This window comes from Camelus bactrianus, chromosome 35 (genome assembly GCF_048773025.1).
Source record: "Camelus bactrianus isolate YW-2024 breed Bactrian camel chromosome 35, ASM4877302v1, whole genome shotgun sequence".
Classification (NCBI taxonomy): domain Eukaryota; kingdom Metazoa; phylum Chordata; class Mammalia; order Artiodactyla; family Camelidae; genus Camelus; species Camelus bactrianus.
Genome location: NC_133573.1, coordinates 3732830 through 3746824, shown reverse-complemented (window position 1 = coordinate 3746824; position 13995 = coordinate 3732830). Strand labels below are relative to the sequence as shown.

The 13995-nt window shown below is 42.2% G+C and overlaps 1 protein-coding gene across 1 annotated transcript in view; it reads right to left on the bottom strand.

The window, feature by feature from the left end:
* Window positions 1-2914: 2914 nt before the first annotated feature.
* LOC141576012 (trafficking protein particle complex subunit 9-like) overlaps window positions 2915-13995 on the bottom strand; it is a 99236-nt gene continuing 88155 nt past the window's right edge. Inside the window, exon 8 of the mRNA XM_074358123.1 lies at window positions 2915-7160. Within this exon, the coding sequence (XP_074214224.1) occupies window positions 6912-7160 (249 nt within the window). The 3' untranslated portion in view covers window positions 2915-6911. The remainder of the gene's footprint in view (window positions 7161-13995) is intronic.

The window sequence follows — 13995 nt, the reverse complement described above, 5'->3', positions numbered from 1 at the left end:
CGGGGTGCTTCCAAGTTTGGGTTCTGGGGTTCCCTGTCTAAAGGTGGCACTGGCACAAATCCTTTATTCATGGAGTAATGAAGCCCCCCAGTCTCGTGGCTAATTGGGCCTCCCTGCCCTTCTTCATGTTAGGAGCCGGAGGGCTTGGGTTAGGCCCCCAAACCTGTTTTTTGGTGAGCTTTCAGCCCTATCACACCACCTGGGTTGTCCCGTTTCAGTCACATGACTTTGATTTTTGCAGGTAGGTGTGAATCCTGGATAGTGCATGGGAATTCCAGGTTTCCCCTACAGTAGGGACACTGAAGAAAGTTCACCCCGTAAGGTGTGTTCGGGGGCCTCGAGGACAAGTAGGGACCCACAGACAGATGTCTGGATGTGTGGCGATCAGGCCCGAGTCTTGGAAGAACAGAGATTCCATTACTGTTTTAACAGTGAAATTGAGGGAGTAATTCTGGAAGGTCTGATGCAACTGAGATTAAAATTATTATATGGTTTTTATTGTTAGCAGTAGTGGTTTTTAACCCTTAGACCCAGTCCCCCCTATTTATAATAAATATTTTGTAACCTTTCTTTTCTGGTGCCCGGAAGTGAACGTCATAGAAAATGTAACCTAACTATAAATATGATAAACGAATAGACAGGTAGATGGAAAGATGTGGTGCCTAAATTCTTATATTATGGGGTATTTTATATTCTATGCTAATTAGTGACCTCTCAGGACAAAAGGCACATACAAAGGGAGTCACTTCTAATAAACTATTTTTCCAAGCCTTACCTAACTGGGAAACAAGTGGCTTCAGAAAGTTAGAGCACCACCCAGGTCCCCGGGGAAATCTCCTTGTCAGAGTTACACTTGCTGATGGTGTCCTGTGCCAAGTGCAAGCAAATGCGGTTCGGAAGCTGCCCGGAGGCTGACTCCGGGGATTCCTTCTCCGTCGCAGCTGTGAGGGAGCCTTGCCTTTCCTGACCACAACCACAGAGGCGATTTTGAATCTCTGAAAACTGCCATACCAGTGTATATCACAACCCTCACAAGATACATTGAATAAAGTAGAAAACTTTAAGTGTCTCCTTTAGGATAGAAATAGGGTATAAAAGAAATAAATTAAAAAATTCTAGTGCCCTAATAAGTGCTACATTACACTGGCTGCATTATAAGGTTAGAAAACTTCATTACCGCGTTACATACCGCATCTTGTAGTTAGATTTTATTTATCTTTTTTTTCCCTAAAGAAAAAACAATCATTTGATGAGTTCTTGTGTCAGAGGTGACGAGCAGAGAGCAACTGTAAAACCGGGAATCGTGGTGCTGGTTAGTCTAAGACCATCTCCGTCACTGCACAGATCATCTTTACTCATTTTAATGTACTTTTTGGAATCACCTTCTCACTTGGAAAAACCCCTGTGTCAGTTGGATTTGTTAGTAAAACAATTATTTTTCTTACCTAGAGCATCAGTGATGTTTTCAAGATGATAAAAAAAATTTGCCCATGGCATTTAAACAATTGCTTATTCTCATAACTCATGGCTCACGGTCTCGTATTTGTTACAATTGGAGAACTGTGTTTTCTTTGTGCAAATTCTCATTGCTTTGGTGACACAGGGACACTTGTCCTTACTGGATGGAGTATGATAGTAGTTTTTTGCATTCTCTCCCTTAATCTGGAGTCCTGTGTTATGTTTCCTGTTAACTTAAAAAATAGGAATATTGTTATTTACCTAAATAGCTAACCTCACACCAGTGATGCATATCAAATTGGTCCAAATAGGAATTCCAATATTAAATGAGACAGTAATTTCACAACCCACTTTTCCAAAAATTTGGATTGATGGTTCAATTATACCAGGGACATTAGCTGTTTTAATTGAATCAATCATTGCTTTCTTCAATAAAAGTTTCCATTCCATCTGCTCTATTGGTTTATTGTTCTTCAGTGTTTCATTTGCTTTCTTTCCCAAAAATATATGATTTTGGCTTTTGTCATTGAAAATCCTTGCTGGTTTTGCTACCTCATGCTGGAGAGGAAGGCTTGTGACTGTTTTATAGTCACTGGTTTCATGGTTGTATGAGTGCTTAATGCCACGTTGCAGGGGTGTGGAGACCTAATGAAGTGTGTACATAAAAGGCTTAGTCTACACTGAGTGCAGGGTTAGTGTTCGCAGCCCATGTCATCAGTATCATAATTAACCCATTAGAATCATCCTCTATTAATCAGTGTTATCCTTCTAACGTCTCTAGGAGAGGAAATGTAGTATTCTAAATGCAAATATTTGCCAAACTTTCAGTCAATTCAAAACCTTTAAAGCTTTGCTGTCAATAGGACTGTGTGCCTGCTATCCCTACATCTGCTCCTCCTGACCCAGGAAGCGGTCTCCATGTCTGATGATCCACCAGGCACTGGATTCTTGATCCCATGGCTCTGTGTGTTCTGGGACATCTGGGGACTTCAGCACTGTTTTAGGGGCTTTGGGTCCCACCTCTTCATAGCATTGCTGAGATGAGATCTGTGGGTTCACCCTCATTCTTGAGTGTATTGTGCATTTTTTCTAGAACCAACACACGCCACCATGGCAGCACTGCATTGACCACGTTCTGGGACAGTGTGTGCTTGTCAGTTCTTGGGTTTAAATTTTCTGTTCTAATTTCTATAATGGGGTATATTGACAGATACACTCCATGTAAACAGAATCTCTGTGGGGTTTTCAGCAACTTCTAAGAGCATAAATATTCCTGAAGCAGCTAATCTTCCTCCCAACAAGTGAGGAGCAAGCCGGCAAGTCCTGGGTGCCTGTGGCGGCCAAGCTGTGCAGCCCAGGCTGCTCACCGAGGAACAAGGAGAAAACCTTAAAAACCTATTTGCATGCTGTCTTTCACAGAATCTCAGAAATGAACATTTTAATATCTAAAGAGGGGTGACTTTTTAAAATAAATTTTTTATTTTTTTCCTTTTTCAGTTTTATTAGGTAGAATTTTTACAGTTCAACTTCACATACACATATTGCATGTAAATACATGTATAGAGCATACTGCATTTTTTAGTTTACATATATGTACTAATTATTGTTTCTAAGAACAGATTAGAGCTTTAGATTTTTAAAATTAGTTACCAGAGAAATAAGGACATCTACAAAAGAATAAACAGAATATGGTAATCCAATCACAAAGGACAGTCAGATGTGCTTGCATATATTCAATAAATCAAAACAATATTTAGTTCATTTGTGGTCTTATTATTATTGCTATTAATTTTAGATTCCCCATAAATGAAGTCATATGGCATTTTTCTTTCTCTTTCCACCCCACTTCACTTAGAATGACAGTCTTCAGGTTCATCCATGTTGCTGCAAATGGCATCTTTTATGGCTGAGTAGTATTCCATTGTATATATGTATCACCTCGTCTTTATCCAGTCATGTGATGATGGACATTTGTGTTGTTTACATGTTCCTTGTTCTATATCCCTTCTGGCAACAATTACGGATTTTAAATATTTTCCACCTTAAAATCCTTCCTTAAGGAGATGTGGTAACTGGAATCAAAAACAGTTACAGCACAGGGTTGTTTGTGATGGGCCCTGGGGGCTTGGTAGAAAGATTGGCAGAAAGGATTTCAGATTCTTATCAAATGAGTCCTCCTCTTGTAGCCCTGCTGACCGCCTCTCTCACGGCCTGCCCTACAAGTCTGACCAGTCCCTTCTGTGAATCCTACTGTATTGTGCACAAATTTTGTCCAATTGGTGTCATCCAGTAGGGACCTTAAGTGAGGCACCCAAGCTCCTGTGTTGGTTTCTTCCATCAGCCCTTAACTTCCTTGGGAGCCAGGACTGTCTCATTGCCCCAAGGATCCCTAATGCCTAGTGAGATGCCTGATAAAGCTGGTACTTAATGAGCACATGGGTCAAATGGAAAAACCTGATCAAAAAAAGGCCCTCATTTTTCAGACATGCCAACTTGAGCACATAGGGTAAAATGACATATCTTCTTGGATTTGCTGTCAAATACTTCAACAAAGGACAAATAAAAGAACAAAGGTCTGGATAAAGGAAATTTGGAAAAGTTTGTGAATTCCTTACTCTGGGTGATGGGCTTATTGTACTATACTTACTGATGTATACTTAAGTTAGTTTATAATTTTACTGTCATTAGCTGAATAGCAAGTATTAATACGTATTAATTGAAATCCTTAGAACTGAACAAACTTACCCCACACAAAGTCCTTAATATCCTAGTAGTTTGTCTTTCAGAAATCTTTTCCCACAAAGACAGGAAAAAGGGAAAGGCAGATCCGTGCAGTACTTCCATGTTGTCAAAAGACCAAAGGCCGATACAAAAGAAGAGATTGTAAAAAAGATAAAGAGGCTGAAATCAATGTCCGGAAAACCTAGCTAACACTCCGCAATGGCCCAACTTAACTAACCTCAGCACTGCTGCATCAAGAATGGGGCAAATAGCACCTAGTGGATTTTTTTTTAAATAAACAAATAATGATCCAGTTCCTACCACAGGCAATTATGATAAGACTGAGTATAAGTTCTAACACCAACTAATGAACAAATCATAATTTCTACTTGATTCAAACTGCTTCTTCTATAAAATTTGAATCTTTTTATTCTTAAGACAGATTTGTGGCCTATGACCTAGTGATAAAATTTTCAACTGGCTTGTATTAAAAAAGTTCACCATAGTGAGAGTTTATTACATCAAGTATTCCTTTTTGGGAAACCCATGTGCCTTGTCACTCTCTTTCATAAGATTTCCTGTGGAAAATTCAATCCTTCATTCAGGAAAAGGCTGAGCAATATATCTCATGGAAAACCTTCATAAACTGCAACACAAGAAAATGAAAATGACAGTGAGCAGCCCGTGAAGCTGGCAGACACACAGCGCACAGCTGTGTTCCCGCCTCGACTTTCTGTAACCAGCAGGGAAAATGTGCATTTCAAGAAATAGACATAAACACTTTTCAGGACCTGAGCACACAATTTCCCTTTCAGGGTTTAGTGAGCTTCCATTTAATTCTATGAGAAATGTTTAAAACAAAAGAACAACAGCTGAGATAGGGTTTAAAGTAACTTTTATGTCTTAGTGAAAATAAAGCCAACTGATAGTTATCATTTTTACTTTATTTGATCTCACTCTCTTACTTTGCCTCCCCAACCTCCTCCACAAAATGATGGTGAACATCCCCTCCTGGATCAGAAGGCTAAGTAGAAAGTACCAATCAAATGGAGGTGTGCTTTGTTGTTTTATTTTTCAAAACAAACAAGTTTCATTCATGTGATTTAATAATTAAGATCAGAAACAAATTCTACTCAATAAATGGTAGCCAACACATGTCATCATAGCTGCTCATCAGGTTTAGCCCCACGTTACACACTTCTACATGGACATGTGCCATGTGCTGTCATGGGAAACGGTGAGTGGGGACAGGGCCTCTGCTCTCACAGGGCACACAGCCTGGTGGGAGAGGCGGTGTTCAATCATTGCCCTTTTTTTTAATATACTTACAAATTATGGGAAATGCTATTTAAAAAGAACAAAATGAGTCAATGAAAGTGAAAAATACAAGGACAGTATTTAGGCTGAGGGAAGACAGGGAACATCTTTGAAGAGATGACACTCCACTGAGACCCAAAGGACAACTCCGGTGCTGCAGGTGAAGGGCAGGGACACATTGATAAAGGGCTGATATCCAGAATATACCAAAATCTCTTTAAACTCAACAAGAAGTATGAACAACCTGATTAAAAAATGAGCAAAATGCCTGAAGAGAGACCTCATCAAAGAAGAAATCTAGATGCCAAAGAAGTCTATGGAAAGATGCTCCACAGCATCTGTCATCAAGGGGATGCAGACTGAAACAGCGAGGTACCACTGCACACCTGTCAGAACTGCCAAAACGCAGAACACTGACAGCACCGAATGCTGGTGAAGATGTGGAGCGTCAGGAATTCTCATGCATTGCTGGTGGGAATGTAAAATGGCCCAGATACTTTGGAAGACGGTCTGGCAATTTTTTACAAAACTAAACGTACTCCTAATATATGATCCGGTAACTGTGCTCCTTGGTGTTTACTCGACGAAATGGAAACTTATGTCCACACACAAATCTGCATACAGATGTTAATAGCAGCTTTACTCATAATCACCAGAACTCAGAATCAACTAAGCTGTTCTTCAGTAGGTGAATGGATAAACTGTGGTCCAGCCAGAAAATGGACTATTATTTGGTGCTAAAATGAAATGAGTTATCAAGGCATAGAAAGACATGGAGGAACCTTAAATGCATATTACTAAGTGAAAGAAGCCAATCTGGGAAGGTTCTGCAACTGTCTGATTCCAACTGTATGGTGTTCTGGGAAAGGCAAAACCACAGAGACTAAAAGATCAGTGGCTGTCAGAGGCTAGAGGGGAAGGAGAAATGAATGAGATGCAGCACGGAGCATTTTAAGGTCACTAAGACAGACTACTCTGTATGATGCTGTGACGGTGGATACATGACATTGCACATCTGTCCAAACCCACAGAGTGCACACCACCAAGTGTAAATCCTAGTGTCAAGTCTGGGCTCTGGGTGATGATGACGTGTCAGTGCAGATTCACCCATTGTTGCAAATGCACGCTCTGGTGCAGGCGTCAATAGTGAGGGGGCTGTGGGGACAAACTGCAGTTCATACACCAAATCCAGCCCCAGCCACCGCTGTTAATAAAGCTCTGTGGGTGTGTGGAATGTCCGGCTGCTCTGGCGTCTGAACAGCAGAGCTGAGCAGCTGCACCAGAGATCAGGAGGTTTGCAGACCCTGAAATATTTACTCCCAAGCCCTTGACAGAAAAAGTCTGCAGAGCCCTGTTCTGCACGAATCAGAATTCACCCTGATGAGACAGGACAGCAGGGCCCAAACCAGGCATGGTTAATGGGGCTGAAGCAATGTTTTAGTTCCAACACCTTTGCTGAAGTCCTGCAGGTCCAGCGACAAACTGTAGCCAGGAAGCGTCTGCAGAAGGAGTCGGTAGCATGCCTTCCCGCCAGGCTCCGGGATGCCGGGGGCCGCGCGCTGCATGGGGGCCACCCGTTTGAAGAAGGCGGACTTGCGGTAGAAGCTGCTCAACTCATAGAGCTCGGAGAGGATGCTGCACTGCTGAATTCTCTCCTCGGAACGCTGAAGCACAGGGATAAAAGCAACAAGCATCTGAACGAAACATGTAAGTGAAAAAAGACCCGTAAAAAATTTTCCCTTAAAACAGAGACCCAATGACAAAGGAAGGAAGACGAAGGCTGTCTTTGTGCACTGATGGGACCGGATGCAGAAATGCAGGGAAGCAGGGCTGTGCAGACGCTCCAGACCCCCTCTGGGCCCCACCTTTCCACGTTCCACCTCTCCTTTTATTAGAAAGGCCCGTATTCCCTGAAACAGAGGAATCTGCTACCTAAACATGGGACACAGAGAAGAGAAAGAGGAAAATGAAGGGAAAGTAAAGGAACAACAGTTCATCTAGACCCTAGGGTTTGGGCGGGACTTTCACCAAACACACAACCTCTCAAAGCACAGAGCACACAGTGAGAGGCTGACAGAGTGACTGCAACTTCTGCTCCTTAAGCACCAGCTACCTGCCAGCACACGCTGTGCCCCTTACTGAATCATTACAATCATCTCAGAAACTATTACTACCCCGGCTCACAGGCAAGGAAATCTGAAACTCGGGGAGGAATTATTATCATCCTGGACAAAGTCCCACGGCCCAGAAGTGTCAGAGCCTCCGGCAGACCATGGACTAAAATGCTCCTCATCACCACGGGCCCTGAGCCTCAGGCTGAGGCCACGTCAGGTCTGCAAGGGCCCAGAGCATGAGTCTGTGGGACAGGGAGTGGTCCCACTCGAGGTGCCAGGCCAAGGCCCTCAGGAACCTATGTAATGAAACCAAATCCCCAAACTCATTTCCAATGCACTGCCCTGTCCGGGAGGACTGCTCGGCACATCTGGCTTATCACCTGTGCACAGGCTGTGCAAGGGGCCCAGACAGTGACGTGACGTCCCAATGGAAGTGGCTCGGAGTCCGCTTCATCACAGGACAGACTCTCCCGACTTCCAACGTTAACTCTCCATTCCATTTACAACTGGAAAGTAAGTTTAGACTTGTTTTCCTCTCCAGAAACAAAGAGAGTGGTAACATCAGCGGGAAACTCAAGACAGAGGAAGAGTCTCCTGGCCAGCTGGAGGGATAGGCCGGGGAGGGAACAGAGACAGGGATCAGAAAGACCCGTGTTCCAGTCCAAAGTCTGCAAGTCACTTGCTTTGACGGTTTCCTTATTAATACAGGTGATAAAATCTAATTATGATTGTTGGGAAAACTAAATGAAATAACGTATGCCACTAGCATAGGTGTAAAATCCTCCATGAGTGTTCCAGAAATGGACGTGACCGTGGTTAGGTACTGTCTGCCAAGTCTTGTGTGCTAAGTTCACATCAGCCAGCCAGAGATGTGCCAGAGAATGCCTCAACAGCCAGCAGACTTCTCCAACTTGGAAACTCACAGTGTCCGAAGAACAGGCAGTGGTGGATGCTTTGGGACACTCTGGAGGTAGCACTCCAGTGATGACTTTAAAAAGCTGGGGAGAACTTAGGGGACCATACAGTTCAAATACAGAAAACTGATTCCATGTCTACTAATATTCATCTCGAGCCATGATGATTCAGAGAGGAAATACATATTCAAGCGTACATCATTTTCCCACATAAGTGCATCAAAGCAATTTGGAAAGAATGTAACTTTCTTCTCTAGATCACACAGTGGGGATTACAAGGTTTGTACTGAAAGCCCTACGTGTAAATCATCTGCAAAAGTAACTGGGTCCACTATTAGTCATCATCATTCGAAGGGAAGGATGGGAAAGAACAAAGCCAAGCTAATACACTCTGGTATTTTGTTGGGTTACGATGTCACAGAGGAGACGGACAGGTCATCAAGGAACCATTCTGCCATGATCACGGAGCCGGGGAGCGGGATGGGCGGCAAGATGTATGGCACAGCCGTAGCTGTGCCCGCGCTTCTAGGCAGGTACCCAGTCACTTCGACAAGGTGTCAAAAGTGTATGCCCACGTCCTCATCACCTGTCATGTATTAAAGAGAAATGGAAACCTATAAACGGCCAATAACCTCGGTGGGTACACTGTCCAAAGAGCAAAGTCACAGTTTGGCAACTGGCCATCCCGGTTCCTTGGGATTCATTCTTGGAGAACCTTAAAAACCACTCCTCTGTCCTCAAGAAGTGCTGCCTACTTGTCCTATCTTTGGCTCAGGGATACAGCACGTTCACGTGGACTTTAATGTCTGCACAGATTTGACTGTCTTTCTCCAGGTTCACTTGTCCATTCTGAAGAGGCCTGAGTTAAGTCCAAATTCCATAAGATCAATTCCCTCCAGTGACAACTCAACGAGTCTGCAATTACAAACCAACTGAACAGGACTGTCCTCAGCTAAAAACGTCACCCACCCTTCACTGTTTTCTTAATCTCCTCTCCTGGCTAATTGCAACAGATTAACACCACCCACCACCAAGTTCCCCAACTATGTCAAATAGAAAGTAAGGTCCATAAAGGAGGAGACAACTCCACAGTCACCTCTGAATTCCTAGCATATATTAATGTCAATAAATAGAACTATGATTATGGCTTCTTTCCTTTAAAACCTTTCTGGTTATTTAAATGAGACCATGGAAGGGAGGTGTTTGGGTCCAGTATCTTGAATCCAGAAGACTCTGGAGACCTTTTTCGGAATGGCTGCCCACTGATTCATTCAAAACACAACTTCTCTTTCCGGGAGGAGCTGTGATTTTCTGCCAGGAGTTTGTTGTCACTTTCATGCCAGAACAGATTTAAACTAAATACTTACATTGGATATGTTATTTTTCCCCGCTTCCAAAAAAATTGACTTTACTTCCTTGCCTTGAGGAATGCTTTTTTACTTTTCTTTCTAATTCACCCTTTTATAAAGCAGGATTCTCAGGATGTGCTTGGCCTTACATAAGAAAAGCCATCCAACTCCCAGTGTGAGAGGCCTGGGGCTCACCTCCTGCCCTCCTGTCAAGGCAACTGAAACTCAGTACAGGAGCCAACTGGCCCCCCAGGGCTTCTAAGGCTCGTGTATCTCCCAGAATCCCTGCTTTCTGGTTTGAATTGGCTTCTGAGGATTTCCCCTCACTTTCTTGACAATTAGCTGTACAGCTTGAAAGATGAGGAAGGAAGGTCTTATTTCTTAATCAGCATTTTAAGGAACTTATGTAATGAAGGTTTTCAAGAGTTTCTAGAATCCTCCATTGCCGAGACAGAAAACACAATAGATATTTTCTAAATTTAGCTATCATGTGCATTTTTTTCTTTGCTTTTGTTTTCTTAACTGCTAACAGACATTTTTTAATTAAAAAATAAAATAAGGCCCCAAATAGGATAGAACATTGAAGAGGAAACAAAATTAAAGGGCAAAGACAGAAAAATGATAAGTACTCTACAAAGTTAATAGAAAACATACACTATGGATCAGATCAGCAATTCTCAGTAACAGCTAATTGAAACCTGATCATGAGGTAAAATGTCTCTCCTGTCAGGAGACGGCTAACAGAAAACAGAACTAAATCAACAAACTAAAATTCTAAGTCTGGCGAGGTAGAGAAGTCTACCAGCTAAATGTGTTTTCTTCTGGAAAAGAGGGAGACTCACAAAATCTTTTCTGTGGAGCCTGAGCCCAGGTGAGGACGGTGAAGTAAGCTCTGTAAGTACCCAATTAGCAAAGTGAGTGATGAATAAAGAGACGTGAGCTTTGATGACAGATGATAATACTATTCACTTGTCCTGTAAGTATGTCTTCACGTTCAATGATCAATACCTCGGCGTCCTCAGGGATTGAGATTATAGGAAAATGCACAGCCAGGGCCCAGACCTCCTCTGTGATTGTGACACTGCACTTAGATGTTTCAAGGGCACCTCCAACTCCACCTGCAAAGAGCTGACTTCACGGTGCTCCTCCCATAGCCATCCTGCCCAGAGCCCCTGGTCGGGGGGCAAGGTCTCTCTGCCCCTCCCAGCTCAGGCCCATCACTCACAGATGTGACTGGACCCCTCCTTCAGGGACCAATTTCCTCAGTCACGGAGTCCCACCACCCAAACCTCACCTACCAGGTTCTCACTGGCACTCACTCAGCACTGACTCTGTGCTGGGGACCACGCTGCACACTGTGCACACGTTATCTCACTGGATCTCCACAGCAGTCCTGGGAAGTCGGTATATCACTGCTTCAATTAATAAGATAAATTGTTTCACTTCCTTGAGTGCATCATCCAAAGTGACACGGCTACTGAGCCACAAACCTGGGACTGAAAATCACTTGAAAATTGAACACTGCTTCACCTCACAGCCACCCTACTCTGACTTATCACATCACCTCCTGCCGAGCCTTCTAAATGTTTCTAAGCATTCTACAAGACAAAAGTGATCTACGAGAGCACCCCACTCCCCTACTTAAAATCTGACAATGACGTTCCACTTCCCTTAGGAGAAAGCCCCACTGGGCCTGAGCACAGCCCAACAGCCCGGCTTCCGCGTTCCCTGTGCGGCCGCGCCGCCTCACCCACCACGGAGCACTACACGTGCCGTGTCCAGGACAGGGATGCTGACTCCGTACAACCCGGGGCTCGTCTCACTCAAACAATGAACACCCTCTTCAGTGCTGACTCTCAGAAAAATGTTTTCTCAGGATGAATCAATATCTTTTTCCTTACAACTTCCCATCATTGATAATGAGCTTCCCCCAAAAGAAAGAAGACCTAATCCTCAGTCTCCTTATCTGTAAAATGTGAATAACAAGGAAATATGAGGGGTTTTAAGCAAAATAATATTCATGTGAAGCTGAGGGACAATTCCCAACATACAGTAAGCACTCAATATGTGCTTACTTAATATTAATAAAATAGATTCCATTCCAGCAACCTTAAATCAATGCTTGATGGCTTTGTCCAAAAGACTACTGACAAACTATTGGATGAACCCCTTTGAGCAGATCAGCCCAAGCGTACTGGGATAGGTAAGCCTTTACTCCAGTTACAGCTGCAGCCAACCAGCACTACGGGGCGGGGGCAGTTTGCTCAATCTCTTACATGTTGTTTGAGCATTTAGTTGTAGTTATTGAATAAAGACAGGTATTATATAGTCAAAGCTCCTGATACATAAATCTTCAAAGATTGATGCAAATTAGGTTTCAAGTACAACACTCTCACTAGAAATTATTTGAAAATTATAGTCTTAGCTCCTCCACACATCGAAAGGGCATAGTCTTAATGTATCTGAGTATATACACTGAAAGGATTGTTTAAAAGAAATTAAGATGAAGCCATAATGAATAAGCTTTCAGTTTAATCTGCACAAAGCCCCACCCAAGGGTCTCACTTCTCACTTCCACATAGGTGTTCAGGTAGCTTAACCTGGGTCTTGGTTTCTTATGACATGGGGGTGGGAAGAATTGTGGATAGATTTATATAGCAAATATAAATCTAGGGTATTTGCTGTGTAGGAATCCTAGAAATAAATAAATTGATATATAGTCCCACCCTTAGGAAGCTCAGCCTTTCCAATTACAACAGCATTAAAAATAAAATGAGAGATACATTTAACAAAATTTTACAAGATTTGCACATTGAACATTTTGAAGTATCACCAAAAAAAAACCTAAAAGATCTACATATATGGAAGGCATCCCATGTTCATGGAATGGTAGACAATATTGTTAAAAATGTTAAGACTCCCCAAAGTGATCTACAAATTTAATGGAATCCCTATCAAAATTCCAGCTGACTTCTTTGCAAAAATTGAAAAACTGATGCCAAAATTCATATGGAAGTGCAAGGGACCCAGGTCAGCCAAAACAATCTTGAAAAAGATGAGCAAAGTTGGAGGACTCACTCAAAGGTTACTACAAATCTATAGTACTCAAGTCATTATGGTACTGGCATAAGTTTGGATGCAAAAATCTATGAAACACAATAAAATTCCAGGGGGGAACCTTACATTTACAGTCATTTTTCCAGAAATGTGCCAACAACACCCCATTGAAAGAATAGTCTATTCAACCAATGGTGCAGAGACACCTGGGTATCTGAAGGCAAAAGAATGAATCTGGAATCTGGACACCCGTATTTTATATAACAAATAAAATATTAATTCAAAATGGATCACAGACAGAAACGTAAAAACTAACTGTATAAACTTTCTAAAAGAAGACATAGTATAAATCTTTGTGGTCGTAGGATAGGCTATGGCTTCCTAGATACAATACCAAGAGCACAAGTGAAAAAAAAAATATAAAATGGACGTCATCAAAATTAAAACCATTTGTTACAAAGGACATCATCAAGAAAGTGAAATGAAAGGGGAAGGGGGTAGCTCAAGTGGTAGAGTGCGTGCTTAGCAAGAAAAATAAAATGAATAAATCTAATTACCTCCCCTAGAAAGAAATTGTTTTAATGTTTAAAAAAAGTAAAGTGAAACGACAATCTGCAGAATAGGAGAAAATTTTGCAAAGCATATATCTAATAAGAGAGTAGTATCCATGATATAAAACAAATGCTTACAACTGATCAATACAAAGAAAATTGACCCAATTTTTAAATATGCCAAGTATTTAAAAAGATACACAATTGGCCAATAAGCATATGAAAAGATGCTCAGCATCACTAGAGAAATCAACATCAAAATGAGATCTGATTTTACACTCACTAGGATGGTTATAATCAAAACATGGACAATAACAAGTGTCGGTCAGGAGGCAGAGAAATGGGAACCCTCAATACGCAGCCATTGGAAAGGGGCAATGGTGCAGCTTCTTTGGAAAAGCCTGGTGTTTCCTCAAAAGGTTAGAGTTATATGGCACAGCAATTCCACTCCTACATATAGAGTCATCCCTCAGTATCCTCGGGGGGTTCATTTCAGGAAACCCCCACCCTGGAT